General features: G+C 44.7%; 1 protein-coding gene across 1 annotated transcript; it reads right to left on the reverse strand.

The window, feature by feature from the left end:
• Positions 1-4,767: 4,767 nt before the first annotated feature.
• Positions 4,768-17,068, reverse strand: LOC135373604 (uncharacterized). Its single transcript, XM_064606699.1, has 12 exons — positions 16,805-17,068; positions 13,833-14,048; positions 13,609-13,770; positions 13,447-13,533; positions 12,532-12,612; positions 11,833-11,904; positions 11,669-11,758; positions 11,462-11,551; positions 11,287-11,394; positions 10,225-10,430; positions 7,015-7,174; positions 4,768-4,898 (listed from the first exon to the last, which is right to left on the reverse strand). Exons 1-12 carry the CDS (start codon positions 16,815-16,817, stop codon positions 4,768-4,770), a joined length of 1,416 nt encoding a protein of 471 aa, XP_064462769.1. The 5' UTR covers positions 16,818-17,068.
• Positions 17,069-17,321: the final 253 nt, after the last annotated feature.

The raw sequence follows: 17,321 nt of genomic DNA on the forward strand, positions 1-17,321 counted from the left end.
CCGGGTACAGTTTTCCGGAGATCTGCCTCTTTTTTCATTTTTCAACCTCAGTCACCGTCACCACACGTTCCATTTTCTCTTTCCCCAAGCAGAACTGCAAGCAGCACTGCCACGTTGCATTTTGGCCAAAATCGAAGACGCGGTTCACCAAGGTGGACCGCGTTAGCAGAGGTCCTCCCACCGTAAGAACAGCAGGCTCCATCCACGGCGTTACACGTAGGGGAACCAGAGCATAGAGGTGGTCTATTCCCTTGCAAAGGGAAAACAGATACTATATATTGCTCGTCTTAGAAACTCCTGTAAACTCGATAGCCGTGCTCGCCTCTGAGTCAAAATGGAGGGTGAGGTGTCTAAGTTTATTTCAATTACGCACACAAACAACACTGAAGTGGGAAATTTCCGGGAGTATTAACTCACCGTCAACTCAACGCCTGTGTTTCCTACTGCTTTTGGTTTGAGACAGTCAGTAGGTCCACCGAAAGTAATCTTATACAGTGCACACAAATCGTCCTTGTCTAAGATACGCGTTGAACACAGTTGGCGAAGACGTATTATAAATGGAAAGCTGGTACGTCTTGCAAACGTGAACGGAAGGTATTTACAGGATGTCTTCCTTAAGGATACCTCTTCAACAGAGATGCCGAAGACCTATTATAAACGTTAAATCGGCGCGTCTTATAAACATACTATAAATTACGGCTTCTAGACGTCGCGTTGACGTCCTGATCGTCTTCTATCCTAATTTGACCAAATAAAGACGTTTCCGCGACGTTATGTGCTACTAGGGACAATATATGGGGGAAAGAAGAAAGAAAGAAATCAGCTGAATATGTCAAATAGTTATGAAGATAAGTGGCGTCAAACTTCGTAGGAAGCCCTACGGTTGAAATGCCCACATCTCAATGATAATCAAAAATAACCACAAATTATTTTCTACTATACTTTCAGTGCCCTTGTTCCTCCTAGGGACAGGGTTTTAATATATGTTTGAAAGGAAAAAAAATTGGAGAGGTCTACCAGACCACCCTGCCTGCTTCGGTTGGTAAGATGTCTTTGAGAGTGGGAAAAACACAAGATAACACAAAACGAACAGCACAGATCCTTAAAACGTCAATGTGACGATACACCGTGACTTCTTGGCTAGGGCTAGAATAGGCCTAGCTGGCATCGGCTTTGGCCAATTAGTAGGCTAGTAAAGTCGCTGCAACATCTCACTCCAAAGTTTAAATTTGGTTAAACGCTGCTTCGCCTCGTTAACTTGAGGTTTCGTTTTCTCCTGATGCACACGACATCCATGGACTGGAAAGTCGTTGCCCGCTCCGTGCTTTGGCGTAAACGCAGCCAAAAACACTTTCTATGGAGCTGGATGGAACAGCACTGATTGAAGAAGCATGAAAGTCACTGAAAAGGTTAACAAATACATACAAAGCCTCAAATTGCCTAAGAAATTAAACGAGAAAGATGAAAGTCACTGAAAAGGTTAGCTAGCTCTAGGACTTGTTCCTGCCTCAGAACATCAGTTATCTCATGTTCAACAGTTGCCGCTTGCGTCGATCCCGTCGTATGAATGTGTGTATGAGAGAGCAAAAATGTAAGAGTGGAAGGAGGATGAGTGCGATAGAGTGACTGGTTTGTCCCTTCAGACAACGCACCCTTGGAAGTCGCTGGGGAGGTATGTTAGCTTGATTCAATTGGTAGAGCCCTGGACTGGTAATGCAGAGGTTGTGGGTTCGAGTCCTACAGCTGGCTAACCTTTTCAGTGATTCCCTCATCTTTCTTCGTTAGTTTCTTAGGCAATTTGAGGCTTTGTATGTATTTCTCTCTTTTATGTTGTTCCTGCCTCAGAACATCAGTTCCCTCAAGCACTCGGTGGTTGGTGCATCACTCCTATTGCACTTCAGGCAGAAAAAGTAAGAATATGCAGTCAGCAAGACAGTCAAATGCTAATAAATGTACAGGATAATTCCCACATGCTATATGCCATACAGTTTGGGAATATACTCACTGCACATGATGCTGCAGCATTCTAGAGAGCTGAACTTCTTTTTGCCCCCACTTCCGGTCCAGTTGAATTCCTGAGCCACCTCGTCCGAGACCAGTGCATAGAGGATGCGTCTTGCTCTGTCTCCGTTGTTTGTGCCACCTAGCCTCATCATGTACCTTTCCTACAAGCAGAGTATACCAAAATGCTGTGAACACATTTTTGTTGACAATGTATTAATTTTCGCACATCACACATTGAGTCATTTGTCGCAGGTACTTAATTTCGTGACTCGAAGGCTGTTTCCTTTCACAGTATAATTAACTGTGTTCGCGGGTACGATTGTTTGCTATCTTTTAATGGTTGCAAAACTTAATACATCACAAACAAGGATATGTTTACAGTATATATATATATATATATATACCCCAACAACACAGTGACCGCCTCAGTTCGTCCTGGGGATGCCATCAAGGGACAGAGATGACATCCTCAGGAGATCCTCACCAGATCCTCAAATTGTCCTCAATGTGTCAAAGTGGCACTCCCAAGCTCATCCTGGTGACGTCCTGCGGAAATCACCAGGGACAGTACCAGGACGGTCCCAGGAGGCCTGTAGGAGCCTCTTCCCTGTGCACTTTCTGCATGCATAGGCCTCATATACACTTTCCTTTATGCACCCTCACCACCCAGTTGTAAATGCTTTTACAGCCGGGCAGTGCTGGGCAGTGCGGCGCAGTGCGGGAGCATTACAATGAAAGTAAATGGACTAGAACTTTATTGCACAGAACATTGCACTGGTTTATATGAAAGAGTTGAGAATGCTGCCAGTTATCACAAATGACAAAGATGGTATAAGGTACTAGTTAATGTCACTGAACTAACACCAACCAAATGTCTATAAAAGTAAAATGTGTGTGAAGTAGCACTAACAGCCGGTACAAAGCAGAGGTATTGCACAAATCAAGCACTCAACATAATTCAAATGCATGGAGACTTCTGAGCAAAAGGTCTAAAAGTGCAAAATGTGTGAAGTAGCACAAACAACAGGTGCAAAATGCAGGTAAAGCATATAAAGCACTCAACATCACTCAACTGAAATGACTCAGAATAAAGGCCTTTAAAAGTTCAAAGGGCAGAAAGCAGTGCAAATAGCAGGTACGAAGTGGAGATAAGGCGCGCACAACTCGGTATAAAAAATATATATAGCAGGTAAACATATAAAAGCAGTTGTAGTTGTGCCACTGATGTGACTAACAAGGTGGTACATTTCCATGTCACAGTGGTAATGACTTAAGATACGACGGCAGAAAAATAGTCGATGTCAAGTTGCCGTTGATGAGTAGATCAAAGAGTGATATAAAACGGTAGGAGCAACGTATTTATTTACACATGGTAACAAGACTTTCGTGCACGAGACTGCACTTCAGGTTACAAAAATATGAATACGGTACAGGAACATCTGACGAAGGAGTTTTCGTATGAGAGGTGTCATCCGTCGCCATAACCCCCTCTTTTATCCGTAATGCCTGGAACGTCACCTACATGCGTTCCCATTTCCCGTGTAAGCCTTTGGACTCGCGTTATGTTGCGCTTCTGATACCCCTTCATTTGTATTTATGTTCTTTTCATTTTTACCTGTATTTACATTCTTTCCATCACCCTGCTACCCTCTCATACGAAAACTCCTTCGTCAATTGTATACGAGAGGGTAGCAGGGTGATGGAAAGAATGTAAATACAGGTAAAAATGAAAAGAACAAATACAAATGAAGGGGTATCAGAAGCGCAACATAACGCGAGTCCAAAGGCTTACACGGGAAATGGGAACGCATGTAGGTGACGTTCTAGGAATTAAGGATAAAAGAGGGGGTTATGGCGACGGACGACACCTCTCATACGGACCTCTCATACGAAAACTCCTTCGTCAGATGTTCCTGTACCGTATTCATATTTTTGTAACCTGAAGAAGTGCATTCTCGTGCACGAAAGTCTTGTTACCATGTGTAAATAAATAAGTTGCTCCTACCGTTTTATATCACTCTTTGGTAATGACTTAGCAAGAATGCAAAATGTAATGCACATTTAAAATAACCAGACTAGAGGCTTCATAGCTGGATAATGTATAAAAAATAAAATAAATAAAGCTGTGCCTTGGAAGATAAAAAAGTGCCTGGAACGTATCTGAGTACACGACATGCTCCTCCTCCAAGAGCTGTGACGCACACATGTAACTGCTTGAAACATGGCTTGCTCACAGATAACTAAAGGTTAGTATAAGTGCTGAAAGTCCTTAGCAGTTTTAAATTGACTGGTAAACAGCTGCGTGCTGCAGCATTGCACATCATGCTCCTCCTCCTGTGATTGCATGACCCTCATGTAGGAAGCGTATTGGAAAACAAGGCTATGGTCCTCACTTAGGAAAGCTCGAATTTGGATACGAGCAAAAGACGGATGAAACAATTCAAAGCTGGCAGGGCATTTACTTTCCAGGCCACTTGTTCGTTCCTTTCTTTCAGTCGCTGTGCACCCTCCCGTGTGTGACCTTGTAGCCGGAAATTAAATGTCCTGCCAGTTTTGAGTTATTTGGTCCATCTCTTCCCTGTGTCCAAATTCAGGCTTACCCAAGTGAGGACCAAGGTTTCATTCTTCAATACCTTTGCTATATGAGGGTCACACATTCACCAAAGGAACACCATGTTGTGCAGTTTTTCACAACTGCTTACAAGATAGGTGACGATGAGCAGTGTTATTTGCTCACATTCTCAGAACAACTTTCGCAGGCATTTAGCAGGTAGCAGAGGTGCCGCTGTGACTCTTCTTTTTCTGCAACCTTTCGTTCGCATGTCTTAGCCATGTTTGAGTGACTTTCTCGATGTCAGATGCTGTTGCAGCTGCCGGTGGGGTCGTGAGTGAACCTGCAAAATATGAAGAGGTCAGCTCTCCTGTGTGTAGGCTCCATGTGCAAGCTTCATATGGAGCAGAACCTTGTTAATTCAACAAACAAACCTAAATCAAGAAGCCACTGAAATTAATTACAATAGAAACCCTATGTCTAAACTCTCTGGGACCAGTACGAAAGTTTACTACATCAGGAATTTTATTATATCAGTTTTATTCTATAGGTACCGGAGTTCTCGTTTACTATAAGCGGAGTTTTACTACAAGCTGCGTTACTATAACGAGGTTCTACTGTAGTTGCCAGTCGCCACCACCGTCAGTAAATTGGTCACCAGAGTGAAGACTTGTGCGTGTGCATAAATGTCTGCTCTACAGATGCGCTGAAATGAAAACGCACAGATTAGTTCTTACAGATGGTTTTGTGATGCACACTGTGGCACGGACAGGAAAATGCTCAACCTTGTTCAGGTTTCATAGCATCGCAATACCTGAACGAATGAGTTGACGTGGGAGTGATTGAGCAGTTCTACCCAGCTACTGCATTGACTTCCTCTTTCATGCTGCCTTATAGCATTAACATTGCACAGAACCCCTGTACGTTGCATACCTGCCAACTTGGGAACATCCGAATTAGGGAGATTTGAAAGGCGGGGGGGGGACGTTTTTTTGCAAATGAACTTGCTATGTGATATAGGAGAAAGCCGATGTTGAGAGTGCTAGGATTCGCACCAGCCGATACTAAAGTCAGCATCATTGCGTGCGTCACTTTTGTTTTGTCAATAAAAAAACAGCAGACTGTCACGGCGCACGAGACTGCCCACGGGCATTCGGTTTGCAGCAGCTGACAGGAACAGATGACTATTTCTTGGTCTTCTAACACTGCACTAACATTGGTTATGGGCCCAGCATGGAGGCTTTTATGTGCATATGTAACAGGCATGCTCGACTCCAGCAGACTTATCAGGCACAATCTTTGCAGCAGGAGACTTTACCCTCTCCAAGAAACTATCTGGGTCTCTGACTGTGACGAGGCCACACCACATTGCTAAAAGAACGTGAACTCACGAAACTATGTCTCTCTTCTCTTTGCGATGCTGAACTGCCCTCACATTCAACACTACCCGTTCAGCACTGCCTGAGTAACGTGGTTGAACTTCAAAAGCCCATCTTGACTTCCCACTAGAGCTACATAGTAGTTGTTGAACAATTAGTTAACGAGTCATTAAAAAGGTAGTTTGCACGATACATCCCAACCATCGGTTACAGTTGTACATCACCGTCGTCAGTTACGTGAACAGCAACTGCAAACACTTTCCGTTCAGCACGCTTATCATGAGCTCCTGTGCGCAGTTTCGAGCACACATGTACAGCTTTGCAACATCGGGAGTTGGGAACACGGAGGAGAAGGGCCCGCACGGATAATATCGTAGTCCGGTCCTTGTCTCGATATGGGAAAATCTGATGTAGCTAGTACATTTTGTCTTTGCGCTTAACGTGGTTCTTGTGCTCCCCCAACGTAACGTGGGTAACAACAGTGTCAGGCTACTCTGCACGAATGCTGATGTCGCAGTCATAAACTGTGCAGAACACATGGTGCCTTTTCCTGGGCCCGATCACGCGTCCCAATTCAGTTGTCTATTGCTTCAGATACTTGTTTTGCTTACACAGAGCCGTGATCTGCAATATGCGACGCAGAAACACTGCAAAGGCACCCTTGTCGTCCTAAAACACGGACGAAATGCGCGGAAATTAGAAGCTCAGGACTAGAATAGAAAGCGGCAGCGATACAGATGGCAATCGGGCTAGAATGGGATAGACGTTAATTCTGGGTGGCCAGACAAAACGCAAGCGTTCTAGATACTGAGGAGGAAACTGCATTTTCCGGGAGATTTGCTTCTCAATCGTACAATCGCACAAAACAGTCTGAATCCGGGAGTCTCCCGGATGAATCGGGAGACTTGGCAGGTATTGTGAAAATTTGGCAAGAAAGGAAACAGCAATTTGCCAATCATGCGTACATCAGCAAAAACATGGAGCAGCGTATCACATCAATTTTACCAAACAGAAATTCCACACCGTAACCACACTGACTGCAACCAGCATGCAACTACAGTACAGAAACATACGACATACTTAGCATGATAGCTCTGAGCTGAAGTGATTGGAACTTTTCCTTTGACCCTGTCCCAGTCCAATTAAAGCACACAGCGACCTCGTCTGACAGGAGATGGTAGAGAATCCGCCGTACTCTGTCACCGGTGTTGTTGCCTCCCAGTGTTGTCATGAACTTGCGCTGAGAGGAAAATATGTGATTGCATCATTCCAGAAATATCTATCAGTAAACGCTGAAGCAGTCAAACAGAGGCCCAGTTATTGCACGGCGTGAGAGGAAGCAGGCCATAAGTAGGGTTCCTCATAATTGGCAAGCATGTTTGTTGAGAACTGGAGGAAATGTTAGTTGTTTGCACCTGTCCTATTTTTTTCTGCACAGTCACAAGGACAACAGCTTTTGGCAAACCCTTTCTGAACTGTAGTAAGAGTAGCAAAAAACAACAACAGGTCAGCACTGTTCAAAGATTTTCTCCAGAATAGCAGGTAATGTTCGTGATATGTCACCCACGCTTTAGGAGGGAAATTTAGCCCAACCTAAAAATGAGCGAGGGCATGAAACGTATTATCAAATTGGCAGTACTTAAGACAAGGCAAACGTTGCATGCAACAGTGGTGGCAGCATGAGTCTAAGATCAAACAATTATAGTGCTCTATTTGTGGGGTAATCAACAGTAAAAACAAGTTCAGGAGCTGAAGATCTGATCACATGCCAACAATGAAATAGGAGCAACAAGTACTGTTGTGCACCCCACAAATGGAACACTACAATTCCTTTATCTGAGACTCGTGCTCAGGCCGTCCCATGGCGTTGGTCTTACGGGATTTTTTTTTTTTATTGGGTGTGAGCGCCGCGAAGTAACTGTGGCTAGGAGCGGCGTACAGAAATGGACAGGCGGAGAGAGGACAGCAGCAAGGAGTGGGGGACAGGGGGGTTAGTATTAGTGATGTCACGAACTTTTTGCAAACCCGCGGTTCGACTGACAACCTGGTGGTTCGCAAGGTTCGGCGAACCTTCGAATTTCTTGTCAGTTTCGCAAAGGTTCGCAAAAGTTCACAGCTGAATTTAGCTGATTTTTTAGCTGCTTTTTAACTTTGAGCGAAACGGACAAAAAGTAAAAAATCGAGCGATAATGAAAGGTCATGTGCACCCACCCGTGCGAGGTACATATTTCTGCCCACATGAGCAAGGCTACAGTCGACTAATGGTATAGTTGCATTTATTTATGCTGTGAGCTACAACACAGAAAGCAGAAAACGGTTTCCTTTGCCAATCAAAGAGATATTTCTCATATTGCTGTTATTCAAGAAGACTCAGAAGAGGATGGTATAATTGCCAGCTGGCTATAAAACTTCGTGGTGCCCTGGATGACAGGTAAGCGACGAAAGTCCGCCCCAAACCAGAGCCCACTAGTGTTCTTGTTTCGTGGTAAACGTAGTTTGTACATTTAAGATTTAACTGCTAACAGTTTTGCGCCGTTGTCCTTGCGTGCTTTGTTTTTCTTACCGACTGTCTGTTTACTCTGCAAAGGTGTATGTAGGAATGCTAGGTGGTACCGTGGTAGGCGCAGGTATAAGTTTCTGTTGCTAGAAAAGTACAAATCGAAGGAAAGCTAACTGATTTATCGTACATACTGTACAGGAGGACATATTTTCTGATGTGATTAAGCCTAATTAAGTCTTGAGCGGCGTACGTTGGACTGTTTACGTTTCCGGGCAGGTCATGCCAGCGCATGCGCAGTGAAGTCGAACTTTCGCGAATTTTTCTGAGAAAAGTTCAAAAGTTTCGAACTTTTGCGAACTCGAACTTTGCCAGGATCGTGACATCACTAGTTAGTATGCGTCCTGGGCCGACTTCAGGAGGAACTGTGCCGACATTAGTCTGGAAAGTCTTCAGAAAACCCAGGGAAAACCTCAGACAGCACATCCAGCGGTAGGATTCGAACCCACCACCTCCCAGTCTTCAGGACGACCTTGGTTACCACCACAGAAAATTAGATCCAAAATCTGTTCTGCTGGCAAACAGTTGCCACTCCAAGAGTGTAAAGCTAGGCCTGGTCACACGTTTACTGTCAAATGCAGTGAAAAAATCTTGCATGCACTTCGTTAACGGTTGTGTCATCTGGCAGATTGCATGTTTCACAGAGGCTAGATCCAGCAGTTGTATGATTTCTTGCGGCCGAAGGAAACTTGAAATGCGCATTTTCGGGCAAGCAAATGTTCGAGAGGCAAACACTGAAATTTGCATTGTGATTCCATATTCCCACAGCACTTCCCATAATCAGCTGGGCGTTGCCACAAAGTTTGATATTAATTTGGTCTTCAAAAACAATTTTCGTCTTGATGCTTTAACGCCTTTTCAAAAGTAAGACTATGCCTGTTAAAAACCACAGGGATAAGTTTGTAAACTGCACTTCCAGAATTGTATATAAAATCCCTTTAGCCTGCGGTTTCTTCTATATTGGCTAGAGTAAGCGTCGTTTAAATGACAGGCTGCTGGTACACGCCCGTAAAGTAAAACAGGAAGGCTTCTCCGCGGAATTGGTTAAGCACCTCTGTGACTGCCACAGACACTATGCTATGGAAAGAGACAGTGGTCAAAGCAAGAGACCTCAATAGGAGGCTGCTACGGGAGACACTGGCCATTCAGTCTCATGGGAATTGTGTCAGCAGCGCGTCGGTGACCTTCGGTCCTGCTTTGGGGAAACTGCTACGTCCCTCCTCTCCCACTTGAATGTTACTTAAACTGTGTGCGCGAATTAAACAGTTTAGCTGCGTTTGAGACGTTGTCTGTGTTTGTCCATTTTTCTTCACCTAGTCTCGGGTTTTTCATCATGGATATCTACCACGAGCTCGCTTGCTTTCTAATCCTACTAATACTTTGTCGAGCGTGCTTTTGTGTTTTCACACTAAGAAGTGGTGGGTGACGTGGAAAATTTCAGTGTGCGATGGACAACATTTAATTTTTCATATTCCCGGCTATCCTAGGTGATGGCAAATGCATTTCGGTAGTGCCAAAGAACAGGTGCTCTTGCTTTCATTAACCCCTGACAAGCACATTTTAGTTAGCCCTTTTTTCTTACCTTCCTTTACAATATGGACGTTTTTTTTATGCGGGGCTACGACTCTGCTGATGTGCTGAGCACTTTCTGAATGCGTGAAAACTTACATGTCAGGCCGGACCCACTTATATCATGTTCGTTGGACTATGATATAACGAAGTTTGTGACCTACCAATGACTCGCGCTTCTCTGGTGACGTCTTCAGCTCATCGTCGAAGTGCAAAAATGATTCAACATCTGTCAACTGCTCAAAGGTCGTGGTTGTATCTGAAGAGCAAGGCTGCTGCAGGCATTCAGCAATTGCGTCAAGTTGCTCAGAGTGCTCAGCCAGACGTAGCTGGATGACGTTCAACGAGCGCAGCACTTTCTTCTCAAACTCTGCAAAAAGGAGCTATATGAATCAACAAAGGCCTCAATTCAACACAACATCATCCAACTAATAGTGAGGTTATGAGCTTCCCAGGTTTTATTCTTTTTTCCCAGACTTCCAGTGAATTTTTTAAATTAAAGCCAAGTTCACTTTAGCTTGAAAGTATGTGGGGGGAAAGCTGGTTGAAGTCAGCATATATTTGAGTGCCACATCTACAGACCAATGAGAAACAGATAGACATAGAACAGTAATTCGCATTTGTATGAACCACATAACTTGACCAAATTTAGCCTGAATTATTGGTCTAAGGTCAAAATTAGAGGGTGCAAAAGTATCCAAAATTTCAAATATTAGAATATTCTTGATATTCAAATCATATTCATATTCACGGGTGATATTAGCCCCTGTGCACTATCAGTGCCCCCCCCCCCAGGCTTCCGGCAAATATTTGTTGAACAGAGCCGGACTTCTTCGAGTCTGACTAAACTAAGGTTTCTGTTCAACAAGCATTGCCCAAAAGCCATGAGGTTGCCTGTGATCGCGCCTTGGGATGCAACTGTGCGATATGATTAAGTATGCAGGCAGCTGTGCCACAACCCTATTACCAGCATTTTCGTGGACACGCAATCTTGCACCGGTGTGATGGAAGCAAAAGTGGAAAATTTAAAGCTTTATTTTTGTTTTTTTGTCTTGGGTGCACAGTACAATTGTACAAATGCGGTAACCCCACAAAATAAGCAGCAAACAGGCACAGAGGAACCAGCTCTACCTCTTTGTAATCACTCACTCCAGGAGGAAAAGGCACCTCGAAATCAAGGTTTCAGACAAATGTGTCACAAGCAGTGCAAGGGGAGAGCACAATACCTGATGCCATTGCAGGCTCCTCAGTTCTTCGGGTACTTGAAATTGAAGGTAGGGGCGAGAAGCGTTCACCCGAGCTAGTTGATCCACAGCTTCCCCTGAATGGACCTGCTGGATGGTATGCAAAATTTTGCACGTTACGGCACACAAGCGAATTCAGTGCTACGCTTCAACAGACCCCTCTGCCATTCGGATCCACTATGCTCCAGCTCATCAACAGGGTAACGATGTTGATTCAGGTCACGGTGTTGATTTGCTGCACAGAAATCTGAAGAAAAACCTGTTATGAAAATTGTACACATGTCTGGCATCGGCTATGATGGACACTGACTATGGCTGTACTTCTGGATACTGTAGCACTACTGTTGTGAGCATATGGTGTTACCTGTGGCTGTGGTGGCCTTGCACTGATTTGCAGGTAGGGAGGCTAATGGCATCCTCAAATTCGTCCCCGAGCGCCGCATCAGTGGCACTGCTGTGCTCAAAATAATACAGAGACTATAAATATGATGCTAGATGCAAGAGATTTTGCTTTTATAATAAACGCACCCTTGTTGCAAGAGGCACCGGTGTGCCTGGATTTTCCGAAGCTTGACTCCTGAGCACGACTGTCAGCTGCATCTAGACAAATGGGCAGCGAACCAATAGTACTCACAAAAACAAATATCGATCACCATTTGCATGCAGGCAGAGGTGGGCGTTTCTCAGAAGCTTTGCTATCACCTCAGTTTTCCAGGAGAAAAATTTTCACCTCAACTCAAATGATTTTGGCCTCCCATCACCATCCTTAAAAAAAATTTTGAACTTCGGTTCACCTGACCTAAAGGGAACAAAAATGTCCCTCACTGCACATAAAAAAATTTTGGAAGTTTTCCTTACCTCGCGTCAAAAGAATTGCAAAAATTACCCTCACATCCCGTCAACAATTTTTCAAAAACTTTCTCACTCAATGTTATAATTGCGGCATCAAAATAAGTCAGAAGTAGAGCTGTCACTTCACTTTTCATGCGGATATGAAGACACTGCAACGAAAAATTGCCTCGAAGAGCCAAATATCCTTTTAAGACCATTTTACTGCTGAACCACCCACGGTTAAAAGCACTTCATATTCAATGTTTTGTACAAGTTGTGCACACACTATACCTGAATTAGAACTGTAGTGTGGACAATGACAGGACATGCTTTAGCAATATTTGGCAATAAATTACAAAAGCACTTGTGGTGCGTGGCAAGATCACAGAGACATACCAGAGCTTGAACGGCCGGTTACAACGGGCTGAGAAAGGGACCGCAAAGGTTGATGCACTGATGATGCGTCAAAGGTCAGGTCTGAAATGATTAGTGAGCTCAGTCTGCAACACCAAATAATAAAACAAGAGGAGTACTGTGCAATGTACATTCACCATTGTACGTCTACAAATGTCTGAGGCAAGTGCATGAACACTAACAATTACACAGTGTTGTCTACTGGCATAAAATAGCAAAGTTTGCAGCTGCCACACCACAAAGGTGGCCTATTCTCTAGAAACACTAACTAAGTCAATTCAGTGTAGCTGCTCCAAATGGTAATAGCTGTCGAAACAAAATCCACACCTAAAAGACCTCATATCTGAAGACTCTTATTCTTCCATTCAGCTAGCCCTGAAACTCCATGTGATATAGGTTCCACCTCACTGCTGCCACCCTTCTAATGTCTGCTCAGGGGTGAATTCAGGATTTTTCTGGTGGGGTGGGAGTCCACTGCAGACAAATGTGAGGTGCATGCTTGGATTGGTCCACTGAACACACATGTTAAGTGGAGAATTTAGGGTGGCCATATCCATAGGTCGAGGGCTACATGGGGGCCTTGTTTTCTGTTATCCTCTCAGTTAATTGCTTCCACAACTAGCGAGCTTCCTATTTGGGTCTTTTGCAGACATTGCCACAACTATGCATTGTGTTACCCAGACCTATTGTTGCACGGTGCTGCTGGTGAGAGAGTCTGCTGTTCATCTCTCATTACTGAATGTGTCTCAGCTGTTTTACTACTGAGTGATGTTCCAGTCCCTTTCTTATTATTCAAACTGCTTCAACATCAAATACTGTCCCACCATTAGGCTTTACCATACTTTTCATCATCACCCATGCCCGACACACAAACACAAACAATGGGGGCCCACTTACCATCATCTTCATCTTCAGCCATAAAGGTTGGAGAGCCCCTGTTCAAGGTTAACGGAGGCTGACTCAGGCTGCGGTTACGGCGAGTACCTAGTTAAAATCATCACTGGCTTTCTTAGGGAACAGTTTTGTGGCACACTACATGGAATGTTCATGGAGGCTTACAATGTTGCTTGTGCCTTTGAGAGGACAGAGGTGGAGAGTCTTCATCACTGCTACGTATGACTGAGAAGCGTTTTCTCATTCCCCGCCCATACTTGTCGTCAGGGTTCAAGTCAGATGTATTTTCTGCCACTGGGAGCATTTCTCGGGCCTCACTGTATGTGTCTGTAAAGTGACGCACATTGGAACTGAGAAAAACACAAAATTCGGAACAAAGGTGTTCATACCATACTCGGCGATCTTGATGCAAGAAATGATTCGCCAGCCATATGTAGAGGTTCGCCTTTTACGAACATACAGTCCAATCTTTCTTTCCTCTTTCTCTGGTGGCCAGTAGCACTGATTTTCAGACAACATCCAACTGTCTGGGATGACAGCCACCTCATTGTCCTCCTTTGGAAACTTTACAATGAGGAACTTGTCTGCTGGTACATAACATTCAGCTACAATCGAAAAAAAAAAAACATTTAAAATGCTTTGCCACCTTGTGTTGGAGCTGCGATGCATGAGTATACATAGCTGAAACCAGTATTTTCGTCACTCACAAATTCTGCTAGATAGGTTACAAAAGGGCATGATAGATGCATAAACACGTCTCATCATTTGTGATATGTATAATTACACACACATTGCATAAAAGGAGTCTGAAGTGACAAATTAAACTCTTCTCCCAAAGAAAGTAACCCATCTCTGTGGTGGACAATTTCAGGCATTTGGAGAGTAAGCATAAACTCCTGAGTGAGTAAAATAAAGAGAAGTGGGAGAAGTCAAATTTGGCACTGTGGTAGCTTATTCCCCTTTCTAGAGTTTAATGCTGTGGGGGAGTTTCAAAGCAAGAGAGTAACAAAATACACAAAATACACCTGCACAGAAGATCTAATAGGAGGCAGTTGAGTTTTTACAGAAGGGCAGGTGCAACACTGGCTTAAACTCACGTCAAATTCCAACAACTTTGCAGAGTGTCAGAGGCTTTTCGTCATTAAAAGAGGAGAAAATATGTGTACAGGATACTTGAAAAAAGGCAGGAACACGATGCTACAATTCTTCAGTATGTGGCAACGGAAAAACCACATAGCTGTTGTCCTTGTACGGGAGTCGGCAGCACTTCATACGTATGCGCGAAAGTTCACAAACGTTCTGGCCTGGCCTCTGTGAAACAACATGCACACCCAGCAAGGACGACTCACATGGGTATGAGTACAGCTCTTCGACTCGCCTAAATTTTTTCCCTATAATACATATCTCCTGTGTGCTGGACCTCCTTGCCACACCGGTGACCTCCATGAATGTGCCATCATGCAAAAGACATGTACTATCTCTAGCATTAGCCTGAAGGAAAAAGCCCTCTCGCAGCACTACCTTCTTATACATCGGGGGCGTGCACCCTCTGGGTACAGGGGAGCTTACTGACACAAGAGACGGTGTTGCTTCATTAACTTGGCTAACTGGCCTCAGAGGTACACATCTCTCTTCCATGATGCGATTGTGAAGCTGCTCAAGGGGTTTCCCTGGCTTACGCAAGTATTCTTTCAACGTGCACATGAAATTCTCAAAAGGAAACGCACTCCATAGGTCCAGTGCGCCATGGATGCGGACGTCGTCGGTCAGGTGTATTAAAGCATGAAAATTATGCGACACTGACTCTGCACCATAAATTACAGCTTGCTTAGCAACAAATTCATGCAGCAACTGTTCAGCAAAATCAGCATGCATCTCTGACAACCTGGGACTGACTAGGATGGAAGTAGCAACATGCAGTAGCAGAAAATGCTTAAACATTTCATCTGGAAGGGCAGAAGAAAGAACGACTGGTCCAGTATACAAAATAAATGTGCGGAACTCAGTTGCTTTCCATTTGTCGAGGTCACACAATGACCGTGACTTTCGTGAAAAGTCACTGGGTACAAACGGCTTTAACGAAACGTGTTTCACAGAAACTGCTTCACGTATTGACGGTCCCAGCCTGTGACCCTTTGCACCCCTGAACCATATACAAAGTAGCTTCTTCTGCACACCCAAACACACCAAGTGCATATAATCCAGTGGCACCTGCTTCACGAGGTCAATGGGAAGCCTTTCTAGCACAGATGTTCCTACGTGGTGGTCTTCCTGTTCCCGTTGTCGGAACCCTTCATCAGTTCGTAGGGCAGCATCTAGTTCAGGGAAGCACACCCTGTCTTTAAGATACACCCCCTCTGTTGTGCACTTCGTGCAGCTAGAGTACCCCGAATGGCCCTTCAGTGCGAGCACATACGACTTTGCGGGGGCATCGCAAACAATCGCTGAAATACTGACGTGAATGTGCTGTCCTTTAACCTCCATGCCGGTTTCTTGCAAGTCCAAGAACTCAGTGACAAAAGGTTCCAAGAAGGTGTTGGCACACAAGGCTTTGGAGGTCCCATAGTACACACCTACTGGAAAAGGCCGCATGGAACCGCAATTCGTGGCCCGACACAGTATTGGCCAGAACTGGCCGCTTGAGCTTTTTGAAAGTGGAAGGCCGTCGATATTTATTATCACGTTAACCACATCTGGGACACTGCTGCATGCACCGAGGACGTACTCTTGCCCCCTTTCGAGCCCAAAGTGGCAGTACTGCCCATCACACATCTTCATTATTGATTTAATCACCCTAGGTGTGTTAAGTAGTGTTCGAGCACAGCTGGGCAGATAACTGTGACATGAATGGGACTTCAGTAACTTCAGCCTATCATTAATGTGCCTATGTTTCACTCCAGAAAGCGCCCAAATCCTCAAGCGCTCAAGGAATACCTGATCTGGATTGAGTTCAGGGTCGGCAACGCCACTCTGCACGTTTATGTTCTCGATGGTAGATTCGAGCTCCTCATGAGACTCAGCAACAGTGTCAGTTGTGTCATACGCTCTGGGCACAGAATGAGACGCTTCGCTTCTGCGTCTTTCTGCATCGGACACACTTCCCGACGCGTTGAAGAACTCCGTGCCGCTCGCATGTTCTTCAACCTCAGGGTTGGGAAGTGACCCAGCCTGCACACTACATGCACTTGAGACCGTCTGACTTTCTACAGCGCTCGCGCCAGCACTGAAATCTTCAGATATCAAAAGTTCGTTGCGTTGGGCGCTACGAACGCGTCTGTAAAATGTAGTCTTTGGAACTTTCGGCATTTCCAAGCCACGAAGCGCCAGCGCAAGAAGGATAGAACAAAATATTATCTCTTACTTGTATCATCCATCACGGAACCCGCGATGTACAACCTCGGGTCTCCAAACCCGTTAAAACTGCCGCGCAACCTAGGACAGTGAACACAAGGAAGAACAAAGCAATAATGGCGGACGACAAGGCGCGAAACGGAAGTGAGCAAACGGAAGTGGTAGCCGCTACCTGTGAAGATGGTGTAAAAGGAATTGATGCTGAGTCAAACTGCACACATAGATAAATCACGAGTGTCCATAGGAAAAAGAATCACGACGTAGTCTCGTGGTAATAGCACACGCACGCATCAATATGTGCGTATGCAAACCTTTAAGCCAAAGCTCAGTCCAGCCCAATCCAAGCCAAAGCAAGAAAACTTCAACTAGAACAGAGATGGCCGCAGTTCCGGGTGTGATGTATGCAAGTGCATGTTGAACGATGTTGATGCTTGTGTGTCGTCGTACGTGTTGCAGTTGAAGTGCAGCAGGGAAAGTGTCACAGTTACCGATAGTCCTATAGTCAAGGTGGTGGCGATGAGCTTGTT

This window comes from Ornithodoros turicata, unplaced genomic scaffold (assembly GCF_037126465.1).
Source record: "Ornithodoros turicata isolate Travis unplaced genomic scaffold, ASM3712646v1 Chromosome26, whole genome shotgun sequence".
Classification (NCBI taxonomy): Eukaryota; Metazoa; Arthropoda; class Arachnida; order Ixodida; family Argasidae; genus Ornithodoros; species Ornithodoros turicata.

Bases quoted from the DNA above. Each gene is read 5' to 3' on its own strand.
- LOC135373604 (XM_064606699.1), bottom strand. The intron at 11,759-11,832 runs GTGCGTTTATTA...TTTTGAGCACAG, and splicing joins CGGTGCCTCTTGCAACAAGG to CAGTGCCACTGATGCGGCGC. The intron at 11,395-11,461 runs GTCTGTTGAAGC...CATACCATCCAG, and splicing joins TGGATCCGAATGGCAGAGGG to CAGGTCCATTCAGGGGAAGC.